Source organism: Penicillium mononematosum (assembly GCF_028829835.1).
Source record: "Penicillium mononematosum strain IBT 11891 chromosome Unknown utg000005l:1.0-9366267.0:1.0-9372171.0, whole genome shotgun sequence".
NCBI lineage: Eukaryota > Fungi > Ascomycota > Eurotiomycetes > Eurotiales > Aspergillaceae > Penicillium > Penicillium mononematosum.
In genome coordinates, this window is record NW_026643275.1 from 531,733 (window position 1) to 546,333 (window position 14,601).

At 49.6% G+C, this 14,601-nt stretch overlaps 5 protein-coding genes across 5 annotated transcripts; 3 read left to right on the plus strand and 2 right to left on the minus strand.

The window, feature by feature from the left end:
- Positions 1 to 188: 188 nt before the first annotated feature.
- Positions 189 to 2,862, minus strand: bioDA (adenosylmethionine-8-amino-7-oxononanoate aminotransferase; the record flags this gene model as incomplete). Its single annotated transcript, XM_057295102.1, has 6 exons — positions 189 to 361; positions 414 to 867; positions 959 to 992; positions 1,052 to 2,385; positions 2,432 to 2,525; positions 2,582 to 2,862. Coding segments are annotated over 6 exons (2,370 nt in total), but the record flags the coding sequence as incomplete, so codon positions are not given.
- A 215-nt stretch (positions 2,863 to 3,077) lies between these two features.
- On the plus strand, positions 3,078 to 4,457 carry N7519_008327 (aminotransferase class I/II-fold pyridoxal phosphate-dependent enzyme; the record flags this gene model as incomplete). The annotated part of the gene is made up of 3 exons (XM_057295103.1): positions 3,078 to 3,876; positions 3,934 to 4,076; positions 4,131 to 4,457. 3 exons carry the CDS (start codon positions 3,078 to 3,080, stop codon positions 4,455 to 4,457), a joined length of 1,269 nt encoding a protein of 422 aa, XP_057142985.1.
- A 2,598-nt stretch (positions 4,458 to 7,055) lies between these two features.
- N7519_008328 (uncharacterized protein) lies at positions 7,056 to 7,364 on the plus strand (the record flags this gene model as incomplete). Its single annotated transcript, XM_057295104.1, has 1 exon — positions 7,056 to 7,364. The coding sequence occupies one exon, from the start codon at positions 7,056 to 7,058 to the stop codon at positions 7,362 to 7,364; it is 309 nt and encodes a 102-aa protein (XP_057142986.1).
- A 1,561-nt stretch (positions 7,365 to 8,925) lies between these two features.
- N7519_008329 (uncharacterized protein) lies at positions 8,926 to 12,336 on the minus strand (the record flags this gene model as incomplete). Its single annotated transcript, XM_057295105.1, has 6 exons — positions 8,926 to 9,582; positions 9,636 to 9,986; positions 10,067 to 10,380; positions 10,434 to 11,704; positions 11,761 to 12,026; positions 12,082 to 12,336. The coding sequence occupies 6 exons, from the start codon at positions 12,334 to 12,336 to the stop codon at positions 8,926 to 8,928; spliced, it is 3,114 nt and encodes a 1,037-aa protein (XP_057142987.1).
- Positions 12,337 to 13,223: 887 nt separating this feature from the next.
- On the plus strand, positions 13,224 to 14,207 carry N7519_008330 (RING finger protein; the record flags this gene model as incomplete). The annotated part of the gene is made up of 3 exons (XM_057295106.1): positions 13,224 to 13,312; positions 13,417 to 13,558; positions 13,908 to 14,207. 3 exons carry the CDS (start codon positions 13,224 to 13,226, stop codon positions 14,205 to 14,207), a joined length of 531 nt encoding a protein of 176 aa, XP_057142988.1.
- Between the last annotated feature and the right edge of the window lie 394 nt (positions 14,208 to 14,601).

Consider the following 14,601-nt stretch of genomic DNA (forward strand, 5'->3'; position numbering starts at 1 on the left):
CCATAGCAAGTAACACCAACAATTTGGGTCTTGTATAATTGTATGGGAACAGAATATACGACAGTCATATTATGGGTGTTTGTAAAGAATTTGAAGTGTGTATCAAAAAATTCATTCATCAAACAAGACGATGCGCTTAAATATTCAATTGTCACGTTGATATATAGGTATTCTCATCTATAACTTACCTACACTAATGCTGATCGGAGGAGACGCTCCATCTCTCGGAGCGACTCAGGTTTGGAAGTGACACTAGACATCAGGTAAAGCACGTTGCCGAGGACGCGCGAGTGGACGTTGAACTGATCACCGCCAACAGCCAGCTTCTGCTGCAGTCCCTTTGCCGCATTGGAGTTGTAGCCTGCGCTATTGTTAGCTTTCTCGATTTTAGATTTCAAGTCTCAAGAACATACCTCCACCAGCTGCATCACGGAGTGAAATACTAAGCACAGTTCCGATAGCAAACACGCTCTCCACTGAGTCCGCGGAAGACAAGTCCTGGAGGAGACCCTGTGACCAGACACTCCACACATCCGGAGTTGAAGCTGCAGGAGCAGTAGGCGAGCTGCTACGCCAGTCAGCACGGTATGCATCCCAGGATCCATCGGTATCAAGCTGAGCCATCGTCTTCAGGGAGTCAACAGCGACCGTGCATCCAACGGCATGGGCTGTGTAACTGTGACCATGGAGGAGAGCATCGCTCTTCTCTGTACTGGAAAAGGCGTCGAAAATCTCCTCGCTAGCGACAGTCGTGCAGAGCGGTACCAGCCCGCCCGTGAGTAGTTTGGCATTGACGGCGACGTCGGGGGTGCACATCCAGGAAAGATGCGGATGTCCGGCGACCGAGACGGTATAGTCCAGTGAAGACTTCGTCAAAGATAATTGGCAGGCCAGACCACGACGGAGATTGTTTGGGGGCAGGAGCGTTGGCAGAGAACAGCTCTGGGTGGTCACGGACCACATCTGTCAAACATCTCTGGAAGAGAGGATCACTAGCAGGGGAAGGTCAGTCCATATGTGAAGATTAACGATCTTGTTACCAGATTCTTACCAGAAGAGCATTCCACCCGCACCAAGGATGACAGGTTCCAGAATCAATGCTCCAAACTTCGCTCCTTGTCGCTGGACCAGATCTTCAATAGTGCGACGGATGTAGTCCTTGTAACGCTGGGCAGCGGCAGACTCAAGACGCTGACTGAGATCAAAGACCGACCCCAATGAAGCGAAATCAACATCCTCGCCGAGTTCTGCCTGCAGCTCACTGGGGATCTCAACTTTCCAAGATCCGCCAACCATCTTAACAAGAGGGAAATCAAACCAGTGGCCGCGACCACGATACCACTCAACCTTCTTATTGAATGTCGAAGGCTCGGAACAGTCCATAACACCGATGGTATCACCGTGGTAGCTACCCTTGAGTCCAAGAATACCAATCTGCTCCTGGCTGGCATCCCAGCCGTACCGGTCGCAAGAAGCGCGTAGACCCATCTTGACAGCCACTTCCATCCCCGTGCTTCCATTGTCTGTGTAGAAGACCTTAGTAAGCCTTGGGTTTTCGATAGTCTTCAGTAAATTATCCGCAAGCGCCAGTGCCGGCTCATGGACAGCTCCCGCGAACATGACATGTCCGTACCGACCGGCGGCATAGGCAGCAGATAGTGACAGCTCGGGATTACCGTGGCCCAAGCCTTGCGTCCACCAGGATGCAGACCCGTCGAATGTCGGGCGCAGTTCGCTTTGCGTATCTTTGGATGTGGTGGAGCCGAATGTTTGGAAGTAGTCATCATGCGCTGAGTCGATAACGGTAATGTCCTTAGCTTTCATGCCCTGGTGCTGGGTGAAGGGGTACCATATCAGCTCTTGCGCACGGTCGGCCATCTCTTCTAGGCGCTGAACGCGCTCAGTGTTGTTGACGGACATTTCTTCAAGCAGTCGGAGGATCTCGGACTCCTTGGCGGATTTTTGGTAATAGCTGAGCATGGCCTCCTCGTCCCTTAACTGGGATTCGGCGTCCAGCTGCGATGGTCGGGCTGGAGGCGCTGGTAGTGAGACCAAGGGAATACTCTTTTTCTGGAAGTAATCACGGAGGTATTCGTGATTTTGGTAGTACTCATCTCGGAACAAGAGGACTGATGAAACGTCATAGCCACGGAGGAGCAACGACTCGTAGGCAGAGATCGAGGAAGATATGCCCCCTAGACGAGAGTCTGCTACCAGCACGATTGGCAGGCGGAGTGGTCTATACAAGTCTGCCTGTGAGTTGCCATTGGGGCCCGGCGAGTGCACGCCCCCGGCAGTCTCGACAAGGGCGAAGTCAATGTTCGATCGCGCCCACCCAGACAGCGTGCTATGTATAGATGCGAGGAGATCATCATCCCGTGGAACCTGCGCGATGAGTTTGTGTATTATAACTAGGACAATGGGCACCTACAAATTTATCCTTGGCTGCCAAATGCGGGCTCACTGGGTCATCGAATTGGTAGAGACATTTGGTCAGCGTCCCAGCACCGTAACGTTGCAAGTGTCTACGATAGTCAGTGATTGAAGTTGAATTTAATAAATTGCTTCAACGTTCGCGTACCGATCATCGGCATCATCCAATGCCCCTGTAGACACGGGCTTGAGGAATGCGGCCTGCTGTTTCTGGCGTTGAACGGCATTGCACAACACCGTGGAGATAATTGTCTTTCCCACGTCCGTGTTAGCCCCGTAGACTTGGTGGGCTCGTAGACTACGCCAGAGCGCTGCGCCGACCGGAGGCATGATGTGATGAAGTTGAAGTGAGTCACGGTGAAGTCCAAAAGAGACCTCGGCAGAGTCAACATGGATTGAGTTTCCGACTCCACGCCAAATCTCCACATTTTCTGCATCTCACCGGACTGTCCTGTTAGGTTCCTCAACAACTTGGACCTCTTGGCTTTTGAGGGGGAGAATCGGGAAGATCTGTTCTGTTGTCAATCTCAACAATCAACAATACTGGAAACTAAAAATAAAGTGGATAACCCGTGGATACCCCATCGCTCAGGAACAGGAACATCAGGAAAATTGACGTTAATGAGATTATGAAAGCCGATACAATGACTGCTACTCAAGGGACATTGGAGGCAAGGACATCGACGCACAAAACCCTTGTTGACTCGCTCTCCGCCGCATTATCGCGCCGGGAAGCCAAATCTGCCCGTCGGAGGCTCACCGTTTTACCCCGGACAGCTGTGGATTTCTCCTCCAACGACTTCCTGTCACTGTCAACGTCTTCTGCATACCGAGAACGTTTTCTAGCCCTTTTGAACAACACACCGCCATCATTTCCCCTTGCTAGCGGAGGTTCTCGGCTATTAGACGGGAATTCAGCTTGCGCGGAAGAGCTCGAGAACTTCGTCGCGGCATTCCACCAAGCCCCGACAGCACTTCTATTCAACTCTGGATACGACGCTAATGTCGGTGTACTATCCAGCATTCCGCAGCCAGGCGATGTGATTTTGTACGATGAGCTCATCCACGCAAGTGCCCATGAGGGCATGCGTCTGTCGCGCGCCGGTCCTCGGAAGATGTTTGCCCACAGTTCGCCCATTGGCTTGAAAGAGGTTCTGCAATCGCAAATAGCTGAAGACCCAGCAGTTGCGGAAGGCACGCGCAATGTGTTCATCCTTATTGAGTCCATCTACAGTATGGATGGCGATGTTGCTCCCATCAAAGAATTCATCGCGGTTGTTGATGAGCTGCTACCTCACGGTAATGGTTATTTCTATGTCGATGAAGCCCATGCGACTGGCGTATTCGGACCGCGGGGTGCTGGGGTGGTTCAGGAACTTGGTGTTCAGGATCGCATGTTCATCCGAGTCCACACATTCGGTAAGGCACTAGCGAGTCATGGAGGTATTTTCTTCTTGTCTAGTTTGACCATCCCTTGATACCTCACTGACATTTATCTAGCCATGGTTCTCTGTGGGCCAGAGACAAGGGATTATCTGATCAACTATGCCCGGAGTTTGATCTATACCACCGCCCTGGGATTTCCATTCCTGGCGTCGATTCGCGCAGCATATGAGCTCCTGTCATCTGGTGAAACTGAAACAGTAAGTTGATTCTGTCTTTATACCCTTGGTGACCGATAGCTAACTGGATCAAAGTTACAACGCCGACTCCAGGAGTTGATCCGCCATCTCCGACTACGGCTTGATGGCCTCCATACATATAAATCAGTCATGTTCGAAGTCGACCATTTTCCCACGTCTCCCATTATCTCCCTTCGAACATCGCAACCACGACAGCTGGCGAGTCTCTGCCAGGAAAACGGATTCATTGTTCGAGCGATCATGCCGCCGACGATTCCCGAGGGAAAGGAACGGGTGCGGGTGTGTTTGCATGCGGGAAACACCGAGGCAGAAATCGATGGTTTGACGCGGATGATTCAGTCGTGGCTCGATCAAAGCCACAAAAATGCGTGGAAATTATAAAAGTAAGAGGTTTTTTTTGAGCTTTGCATCTTCAAGGTAGTTTACGAGTAAACCTTGATTCAAAGCACTGGACTCTGGATTGATTTCCATTGGACCTATTATACCTATTATATTTAGAATCGTATGTTTTCTTTTACAGTCGTCGATCTCCAGTTCCATTCTAGCATGATACCAAGCTATCCGCTTAGTTGAAGGCTTTTGTTAACTACAAGTTTTTCTTTGTTTAAAAATACCCGCGGTCTAGTGCCCTTTTTTGCCATCTGGGACTTCCATAGATATGGATACGATAACGACAGTTCCTTTCAGCCTCTGCATCAGTGCCACAGTGAGTGGTATTTCTGTGCGTAGAATGGTGTTGGTCGGTTCACCTGTGAGGTGATTAGGTGGAAGTCTTCTTTATTGCCGATCCATTCCCTCTCTTCGCAGGGGACAAGTTGCCCATTCCAGAGGTTACCATCCCTCTGCTCTCCTCTTCGTCATATATGTCCTTGACAGTTGACGTTATAGTGGGAGAGAAAAGAGGGACCCATAAAGTCTGAAGGAAAAGATTGGCTATTTATACTAAAAAGACAACGCACATATGCAACCAGACAGCGCAACAAAGAGGGGCCGTGCATCATCCTAACACCATGTCATAGCGGAATCAGGCCAGAACCACCCGGGATTTCAGGAATACTAAATACTATATTGTATCTTCTCTTGGTACTCTCTTCGACTGGATATCGAGTGCTTGTCTCTCCTTCGTGTCACTTGGGTCTTCATCATATGAACCCTGTCACATTCCCACTTCAACTCTCTCTCTTCTTTCGGTTTCCTTCAATCCTTTTCTAAACCTTCGGTATCCGGCTTTCAAGATCCTGCTTCCCTGTTACTAAATTTCTGTTCTTCGCTTGGCCGTCTGTTTGTCTTAAGCCTGGGCATTGCATCATATTTCCAGCTCCCGAGGTCCGTTCTATCACACGAACAGGTGCTTTTACCAATTATATACCTGAATGAGTTGGAAATGTTTGGACATTAAGCACCCTTCCAGCCGGATCCTCTGCTTCGACTTCGGAATAAACCCGTGTGAACTGCAACAAAGCAAGACCATATATTCTTTAGCAGTCGATTCTGAATGCAGAAACTATGGTCTTGGTGTGACCTGGTTGCCCAGAAATACCTTGCGTTGTGAACTACGGTTGGGTGTCCAGGAAATTCACACTCACAGGTTTCAGTGGCCTGCAACATACGCTCACCCGAACCTTTGCTGACCCAACATTTATAACAAGTACCTCTGCTATTTATCCTTCAACTCACCTTTCGCTATCCAATATGATCATATATATCCCTACCGGCCAGGCGAAACATGCTCTTAGCCCACAGTCTACATATATGAACCTTTATATGAATCATACCTTGTCCCTTTGGTTTATCTTTCCATCCCCATGAGGGCTCTATATATACAGTACATCCTTGGTGACACTTTCTATCTTATTTATGATTCATTGGCTAATTGGAATAAGACTTTGCGCTAGATGAACTCCGGCACCAGCACTTGCCTCTCTAAATACTTTCATTCGATTTTCGCTTTCACTTTTCTCTTTCCTTCTCCTTCTCTTTCCTCTCTTTCCTCTCTTTCCTCTCTTTCCTTCACTCTTTTCTATAATCATACGAAGTACAACCCATGACTTGCCTGTGATAGGTATAACTTTCAGTTCTTCAGCATTATCTTCATTCCAGTCCCAACTATCTATCTCATTCCATGATCTGACTAGGCATCCTATCAAACTGACCAGTAGGCAAGGCCAACACCCCCGTGGACAAGTGTCGCGTTGGTACAGTCGCTTGAACAACTTTTGACTCTAATCATATAAACAACATGGCTTTCGAGAACCTACCTACCGAGGTCATCCTCATCATCACAGAGAACCTCGACTCCCAGGCCAGCATCCTACCTTAAGATGCACAAACAGTCGCCTCTACTCGATGCTTGAACAATTTACAAGCGAAACATTCCAGACCACAAAAGCTCCGCCTTATCATAGGCATATAAGCATGGAAAAAGGTCTCTGGTCGCCTAGGCGCAGATCTACGGACTACGCCCAGTTCATATAGCCAGTGTCCCTTCTTAAACTTGGCTATCTCTGGCGGTAATACAGATATTGTGCAACTCCTCCTTGTGCATGACTCCGGAATCATCAACCTCATCGACCAGTCCGCCTACACCTCTCTTCTAACAGCCGTATCGGCCAGAAACATGGAACTTGTCAAACTTCTCTTGAAAAATCTGTCCATTTTCAGGGGCATTGTCCGCGGAGCTTCGAGGTTACCTCTCTATCGCCACGGCAGGCTTGCTTGCTGGGGACCCATCGCCCTCAGGGAGCTCCGCGTACAACACACCGGACGAATAAAGCGTCCCCTTCACGGTCCTTGACTGTTTTTGTCCTTACATCTTTACCCTATTCTTTCAGTCGCTTTGCTTATATCAACGTTTTCATGCATTGGCTTTCGACAAGTCCCGCACACACACACCTCTTATGGCCCCGGGACGGCGCCAGAATTTTCTTCCGTGGAAGGGATGTTACCGGTAACACCATGTATGGGTCTGTCTCCACAACGATGGTTTCCCTCATTCCGTCAAGTTACCAATTGAAGATGATCGGTGGGCTGCGCCCACGGGAGCTGAACCTACTTTGTGTGGTCAAGCTCCTCCTCATAGTTGCAATTAGGACAGGGCAACTAGGGGAGATGACCATGCAGGCCCTACTGGACACAGCTGGGGGTCTGCGCCTCTTTCTCCACAACGATGGTTTTCTCTCATCAGAGGAAGTATACCACCCATTTGTGAATGGAGGAGATCTTATCGGCGAGGCCGACCTGAGCTTGACATCGCTCTCTCGTCAAGCGAACACCCGCTGCCTCAACTAGCTTCACTAATTCCTGCTACTTTCAAGCCGAACTACCTACTCGCCTCCTAGAAACCTGCCAAATCTTCAGAGCGCATCTCCGCACACTCAGCGAGAACGTCCGCGCCTACGTCATCCACAGTCAAAGCTATCACAGACACAGCCAGGCCTGGCATCCAGCAAACAGAACCTCTCCCAGAATATCTCACCGAGCCCCAGCAAATTCATACTCATAGGCCAAGACCATCTAGAAGGAGCTCAGGCCAAACCCACAGATACCCACAGATCAGAAGACACTCGATCACGTCCACAAGCTCCGACAACATGTCTGGCAGCGTAGCTCCCGGAGGTTTTTTACCCTCTTCTACCTTTCCAGTAAACTCGCTCTATCAGCGTAACAGAAGTCGTCGTCTTGCTCCACTGAATTGCGCTCTCGCCATAGGAAATGAACAAATATCTCGGACCTTGGCCGCAGATCATCGGGTCTTCGATCGGGACAGCATTTCTCACGCTGCCGCTGGAGGAAATTTTACGTTGGTGAAACTGTGTCTGAAAAATATGGCTGGGGCTCGGGGCAATATAAGCCTGAAACCCAAACGTAAATGAGATTCCCCTAACATTGGCATTTCGACTAGACAAAACAATAAATGTGACTAAGTTGCTAAAGCCAGGCCCTGTGGAAGTTCAACTTTGGAAGAATTATGGCCGAGCCCATTCTCTTAGGCCATTCAAGCTGGTGGTCCCATGATGAAAGCTTTGAATTTATGCGAAACGAGTTTTTCGTTGAATAGAATTGATAAAACTAATTGGTATAGACGTGGCCTGCGAAAATTTAAGTAGACAATAATCTCTGGCCGCCCTTAGGCGGCCTGATCTTCTTGCTGGAAGTTGCAGGATAACGAACGTTACAGCCGGTGTATAGTTACAAAAAAGAAAGAAAGAAAGAAAACGAAAACGACTATAAATTTGCTAACTCCCTGCCTATTTGTAGTGGTCAATGTCAGTGAGATAATATAGGACATAGGGCTGGAATAGCACAATACATGTTCTACGAAGGTGAGTCCCCGTACTTTTCAATATACACTATAACCCAAATACGTTGGAATCCCAGTTCGCTAGGGATAGTTCGTTGGATAAAAAGGTATATATGTAGTTTTATACACATACGTATGTATATGATAACAATATATGGACATCAGCGGTAAAAAAAGTTCAAATTTTTGATAGGGTGCAGCAGGCAGAACTACCCGTAAGCGGTGACAGTTATCAGCGAATGAGAGGGTGTGGATCTAATAATCGGCAGAATTAGACCAATAGGAAAATGGCAACACACACGACGATGTATAGGATAGATAGAAGGAAGGATAGATTTTCTCTCATCGACGATACTATGGAAATGATTTGGGTAATCGTCGCAACCCTGGAGCACCAACACACCAACCCCATGTGTTCGTGTGTGGCAGGTGTATTGGTGTCCAGGGTTGCCCACGATTATACCATGTTCGACGTCCCGTTAGCCAGAACAACCGGGAAGGGCATAAGATCCTCTGATGCATCAGAATCTTACTTGTTCATTCAAGCATCTACACCATAGATTGCTCCACCTTCATTTCACTAGCCTGAGTATCCGAGCGGTCCATAGTAGTATAGCGACTGAAATCTCTCATGTCCCGACGCTCACCAGGATGATCACCCCGAGCCGCAGCCTTGCGGTCCTGGCGACGGAAGTAAACACGCTTGCACCACTTCCAGCTCTCAATGCCAGCGAAGAAAAGCACCGTCTCAACAAAGACAATAGCCCACTCCCAGGAGATACTGCTATGCTTGAAGACACTGTGGTTGATAACAGGGATGTAGATAATCGGGAATGCGAGAACGAAACCAGTCATGATACCAAAGAAGAGGAACTTGTTGCGCCAGATATCATGCATCCACTGGGTATAACGTCTCTTTGAGTTGGGCTGCATCTGGAAGAAGCTGCGGCGCAGGTGCATCATCTCCCAGGCGAGGAAGAGGGCGAACCAGGTCATGCAGGTGAAGGTAGTGGCACGAGCACGGAAGACTGTGTCGCAATTGTAGGGCGTATTAGGGTCATTATAATGGGTATTGCACCCCTGCGCAAGGTCCCCGTTCCCAAAACGGAACATGACGAGAGCGAATGCTGACAGACAGAGGGCGGCCATCCAGACTCCGTAGACAAGAGTGTCGATAATGATTTCCCAGGTGAAGATACCTTGTTTCTATGATCTGTTAGTAAATCAAATTGTTAGGGAAGGTGTTGAGGGTGACTTACGCTTTGCGGTGGCCGGTCCATCACTTCTGGAGCAGCGATCTCCATTCCCAGGCCCATATCAGGGAGACCAGAGGTAATCATGATAATCCAGATGATCTCAACAGGGGAAATGGGGAAGACAGACTGCTCACTTTTATCCTTAAAGGCCAATCCAATAAGCAGGGTCAAAGCCAAAGCGACATTTTCCGCAAGAAGATGTAGAACGAATTTCTGGATGTTATCGAAAATGCGACGACCTTCCTCAATACCGTTGATTATGGAAGCAAAGTTATCATCGGACAGCACCAGTTCGGAAGCATCTTTAGCCACATCAGAGCCATTCTGACCCATGGCAATACCGACATCAGCCCGCTTAAGCGAGGGAGAGTCGTTAACTCCGTCGCCGGTCATAGCCACAAAGCGCCCACGACGATGTAGGGCATCAATCATACGCACTTTCGTATTAGGTGCGCAGCGAGCAATAACCAATGGAAGAGTGGGAGTGCATCAATCTCGTCTTCGGTCAATTTGTCAAACTGGGAAGCCGTCATGACCATAGCATCAGCAACATCCTTAGCGACCATATCCATATTGGCAGGAATGATTCCAACTTGTGCTGCGATAGCACGCGCAGTACCGGGGTGGTCACCGGTAACCATGTGCACAGAGATTCCAGCTTTGTAGCAAAGGTCAATGGCCCCAGCCGTCTCCGGACGAGGAGGATCGTAGAGACCGATCAAGCCGTAGAATGACAAGTCCTTCTCGACTTCCTCGCGGGAAGAGGCTCGGCGCCTTCTTTGACGGGAGCGGTGTTCTCACGGCCGGCCATAGCGAGCACACGAAGACCCTCTTTAGCCAAAGCCTCCATGTTCTGTAAGATTTCATTGCGCATTTCGTCCTCAATAGGAACTGGGTCAGAATCAGGCTTCCATTTGATAGTGGTGCACGCCTCGAGAACTCGCTCGACGGCGCCCTTGGTGAAGATCATTTCGCGAGTCTTCTCTGAGTTGTCGTCGCGCTTTGAGAAAATAACGGACATTTTCTTCACGCTCGAGTCGAATGGATACTCCGCCTGTTGGTGCCAGGTCGGCTTGTCACCCTTGGTCCAACGATCTAGACCCCAGTTGAACCGAGAGGCGAAAACTTGAATGGCAATGTCTGTAGGTTCACCACGAGCCTGCCATCCCTCAGTGGCAGTTCGGTGGAGATGGGCCAGGTTAGCCATGGCAGCGACGTTGAGAAAGTCCTTGAGTGTATCATTGTCGTCCAATAGGTCGTCTGGCGAGGCTACATCGCCCAAATTATCCGCGCCCACTTTGATCGGGGGCTCGGCCATCAAGCTTAGCTCACCCTCTTCGGGGTTGAGAGGTTCATTCGAAGCACCAACTGAGTAAGTCCCTAGGGATGGAATCCAAGCCCTCTTTGCGACCATACGGCCTTGGGTCAGAGTACCAGTCTTATCTGAGCAGATATTGGTGACAGCACCGAGTGCCTCTAGGGAATCCAGCTTCCGGACAATGACATGGCGCTGGACCATCTGTTTCGTTCCAACGGCCATAGTGATTGTTAACACAACCACCAAACAGGCCGGAATCATAGCCAAACCAGTGGCGACCGCATAAATGATAACCTCGCTATCACCGCGCCAGTTGTTCGACGCAGCAACGACAATCGCAAAAACAACAGCAATAGCAAAGAGCAGAAGCGCTAGTTTTGACAGTTTCCGTTGTAAAGGAGTACCAACATTGGTACCCAAGAACCGGCCAATAGCATCGGTGGTCGTCAATGTCCAAGCCTGGATATACCATCTCTTCTTTGTTTCGCCTTCAGGTCCGCGCTTAACAGGGCGACGCTTCGAGTCGGTACCACGGAGAGCTTGAGCGATAGCTCCAATCTCGGTTCTCATTCCGGTTCCCACAACGACACCACGAGCGCGTCCTCGGGTCACGGTTGACGAGCTGTAGGCGATGTTCAGTCTGTCGCCTGGGCCGGTATCGACATCGAAGGTGACCTCTGCTTCTTTCTGGACCGGGAGGGATTCGCCGGTTAGCAGTGCTTCGTCGGTTTCGAAGTTAAATGCTTCAACAAGTCTGTGAAGGAGTTAAATGAAGGTTCGATATATTCCGTGCGGGGATTCGGTACACACCTGACATCAGCAGGAACAGTGTCTCCTACTTTCAATTCGACCATGTCACCGGGGACGATTTCATTTGCTGGGACGGTTGATGTCTTGCCGTCGCGAGAGACTACACCTGTAGGCGAGCTAAGCGATCGCAGCGAATCCATGGTCTTCTCTGCGGCGTAGTCTTGGTAGACACCGACAACAATGTTCAGGGCAATGACGGCAGCGATGAAACCTCCTTCAATCCAGGACTGGATGCCGAAACTGACGGCCATGGCGATGATGAGGACCTACAACTTCTTAGGGATCATTCTTTAATGGCTCTTTTCGGCTTCTTCAACTTACCAGCATCATGGCATTGGCGATCTGTCGAATGACAATCTTCGCCAAGGAGACGCCCTCGTCTCCTTCAAGTACATTCTCGCCATATTTCTCAATGCGTTGCTTGACCTCTGCAGATGTGAGACCATCCTCGGAATTGGTTTGCAGTTCGCTGATGACGTCTTCGAAGGAGAGACTATGGGCGGGCTGGGAGAGAGGTTGTTGGGTAATGTCAGCAGGACTCTGAGAGCCGGAGCCATTTTGGGCTTCCTGCGACATTTCGCGATTTCGCGAATGGGAAGTGTATTTCTCTAGTTGAGGGGGTGGAGTGAATTGAGTGAAAGAATGTTCTTCTATGAGGCTCTTAAGGGGGCAACTTATAGAAGGTTTCTGTAAGAAGATGAGAATGCATACACCGGAATTACTTCGAGCAATAGACACAATTCTATGAAACAACCTTCTTTTCTTTGCTTCGGTGGGGATGTCTCGACGTATAAAACAGGATCAGAATGCCAGTCGATGGCGAAAGATAACCGGCTGTTAGGGCCGGAAGTAATCTGGTGGAAATCGTGTCCGGCATCCGGGGAACCACCATCATGATGTTCTGATGGCCAATCAGCTTCTTCTACCAAATCTCGGGTGTCAAGCGGACTTCCCTTGGCGCATCATACTGACTTTCCCCATTCAGACGATGACGCAAACGACTCTGGGCGACGCCTCGGGCGGTCCACGCGGGAATTCTCCGACGCCTATTGGCGCGGAAAGTTCTTGGCATTTCCTGGTCATCGCTTTCTGTTGCCCATGTTCACTTCCTAGCTCTTGGCGTCTTGGCTCTTGGCTCTTGGAACTTCTTGGCATTTGGGGGCTCGAGAGTTCCTCCGCTTCAAATCCGCCTCCCTCCTCCGGGGGGCATTTTCCTTCACCTATGTGGCAAAAACTGATTTGAACTTGTTTTGTTGCCTCAGATAATGGGCCATCTATTGTTATTGGGGACACAGTGCCTGAATACATAATTGAGCCGGGTGGTCCGATCCAGGTTGCACTGTCCCACGTTGCGTTATTCCTCTATTCTCGTTGGTTCTACTATTGGGCGATACTCCAATTCTTTATTTTTATTTTCTTCTCGTATCTTCGCTTGGCCCCGGAATCCATATGACCCTCCACTCATGGCGGACGATTCTATGCCGCGAGAGGAGATAATTGGGGTTGTTATTGGGGCGGTTGCCCTGTTCTCCCTGATCAGCATGATTCCAGTGTGAGTCTTGGCAAAGTCTTGGCAATCCCCACGCTTGATTCCATACGGATTGTTCTCGAACTTCTGACGCGCCGATCACTAATATGTATGCTTTCTACATGCAGATTGATCATGTGGCATCACCGGCGACGCACGGCCATGCGGGCAATGGCCGAAACCCGCGTTCTCCCACCAGTCTATCAGGTACAGTTGCAGAACGTGTTGGGCCAACCTGTGTCCGTTGACCGATGGTTGGAAGAACAAAGCGTGCCTTCCAATGTCCAGCAATATGGCCAAGATACTTGGTAAGCGAGATATGAATTTCAGCATTCCACCGGTCTCGGATTCCGGCACCCCCTCTCCTCGAATTTCTTGGCCCTGCGTCCCGATGATGTAGTGTGGGGACACTAGGGCTGGGCTCTCGGTCCCTCCGCCCTATAGGGATCGGCGAGTTCTCGTGGAGGCGGATCCATCTTTCTGGGCAAGGCATTCTTGCTCGCAAAGTCCCCCAATGTCAATTCGCCTTGTTCCTGGATCAGCACATTGTCGTCTTGGCTAGAGATAGCAGGCCGCGCAATTGACCCTGGACAAATCGCCTGAATCTTCTAGAACTAAGCTAACCCGCCCAGCCCCATTTGCCTCTCGGCACTGTCGTCATCCCCATACCTCGCCTGTCCCGACCCAGCCGTTCTGGCCCACGGCCAGCACAACCACAACCCGAATACGGCGACACGTCCAGCCCCCCCACTGCAGCTGCGGGGCCCAACATTCCCCACCTGATAGCGAGGTCCTCATACTGAACCGCTGCAAGCACGCCTTCCACCTCGATTGTCTCAAATCCTGGTTTGAATACCGTCGGTACAAGTGCCCGATCTGCCAAGCTTCGTATTCGCCAGAGGAAGAGAGACGAGGATAGTTCCCGGAAATTATTGACTTGCTGCACGCATGACCCGGTTGGGGCGCTTACGTCGAGTACAATTCGCATTGATATTGTTAACGGTTATACCCTCCAAGACTTGGGATCACTCTGGCTTCTTGCTTTTTTCCCACTACCTGCTTTTCCTCATTTTTCTTTTGAATTGTCCTTTAATCTTTCTTTTTTCGCTTTGAGATATATCCATCAACGTGACACGAAACATGCTCATTCAGCACTTTACTCTACGTTTATACGTCTATTATCCATGTTCCAAATAGGCTAAGGGAAAGACCTTAATTTTATGTATACATACCCCGACATAATAGAGCGAACTATAGCCACTACAATCGCGATGAGAAGGGTCTATGTATACTGACCGAATGGGCACCTTCAA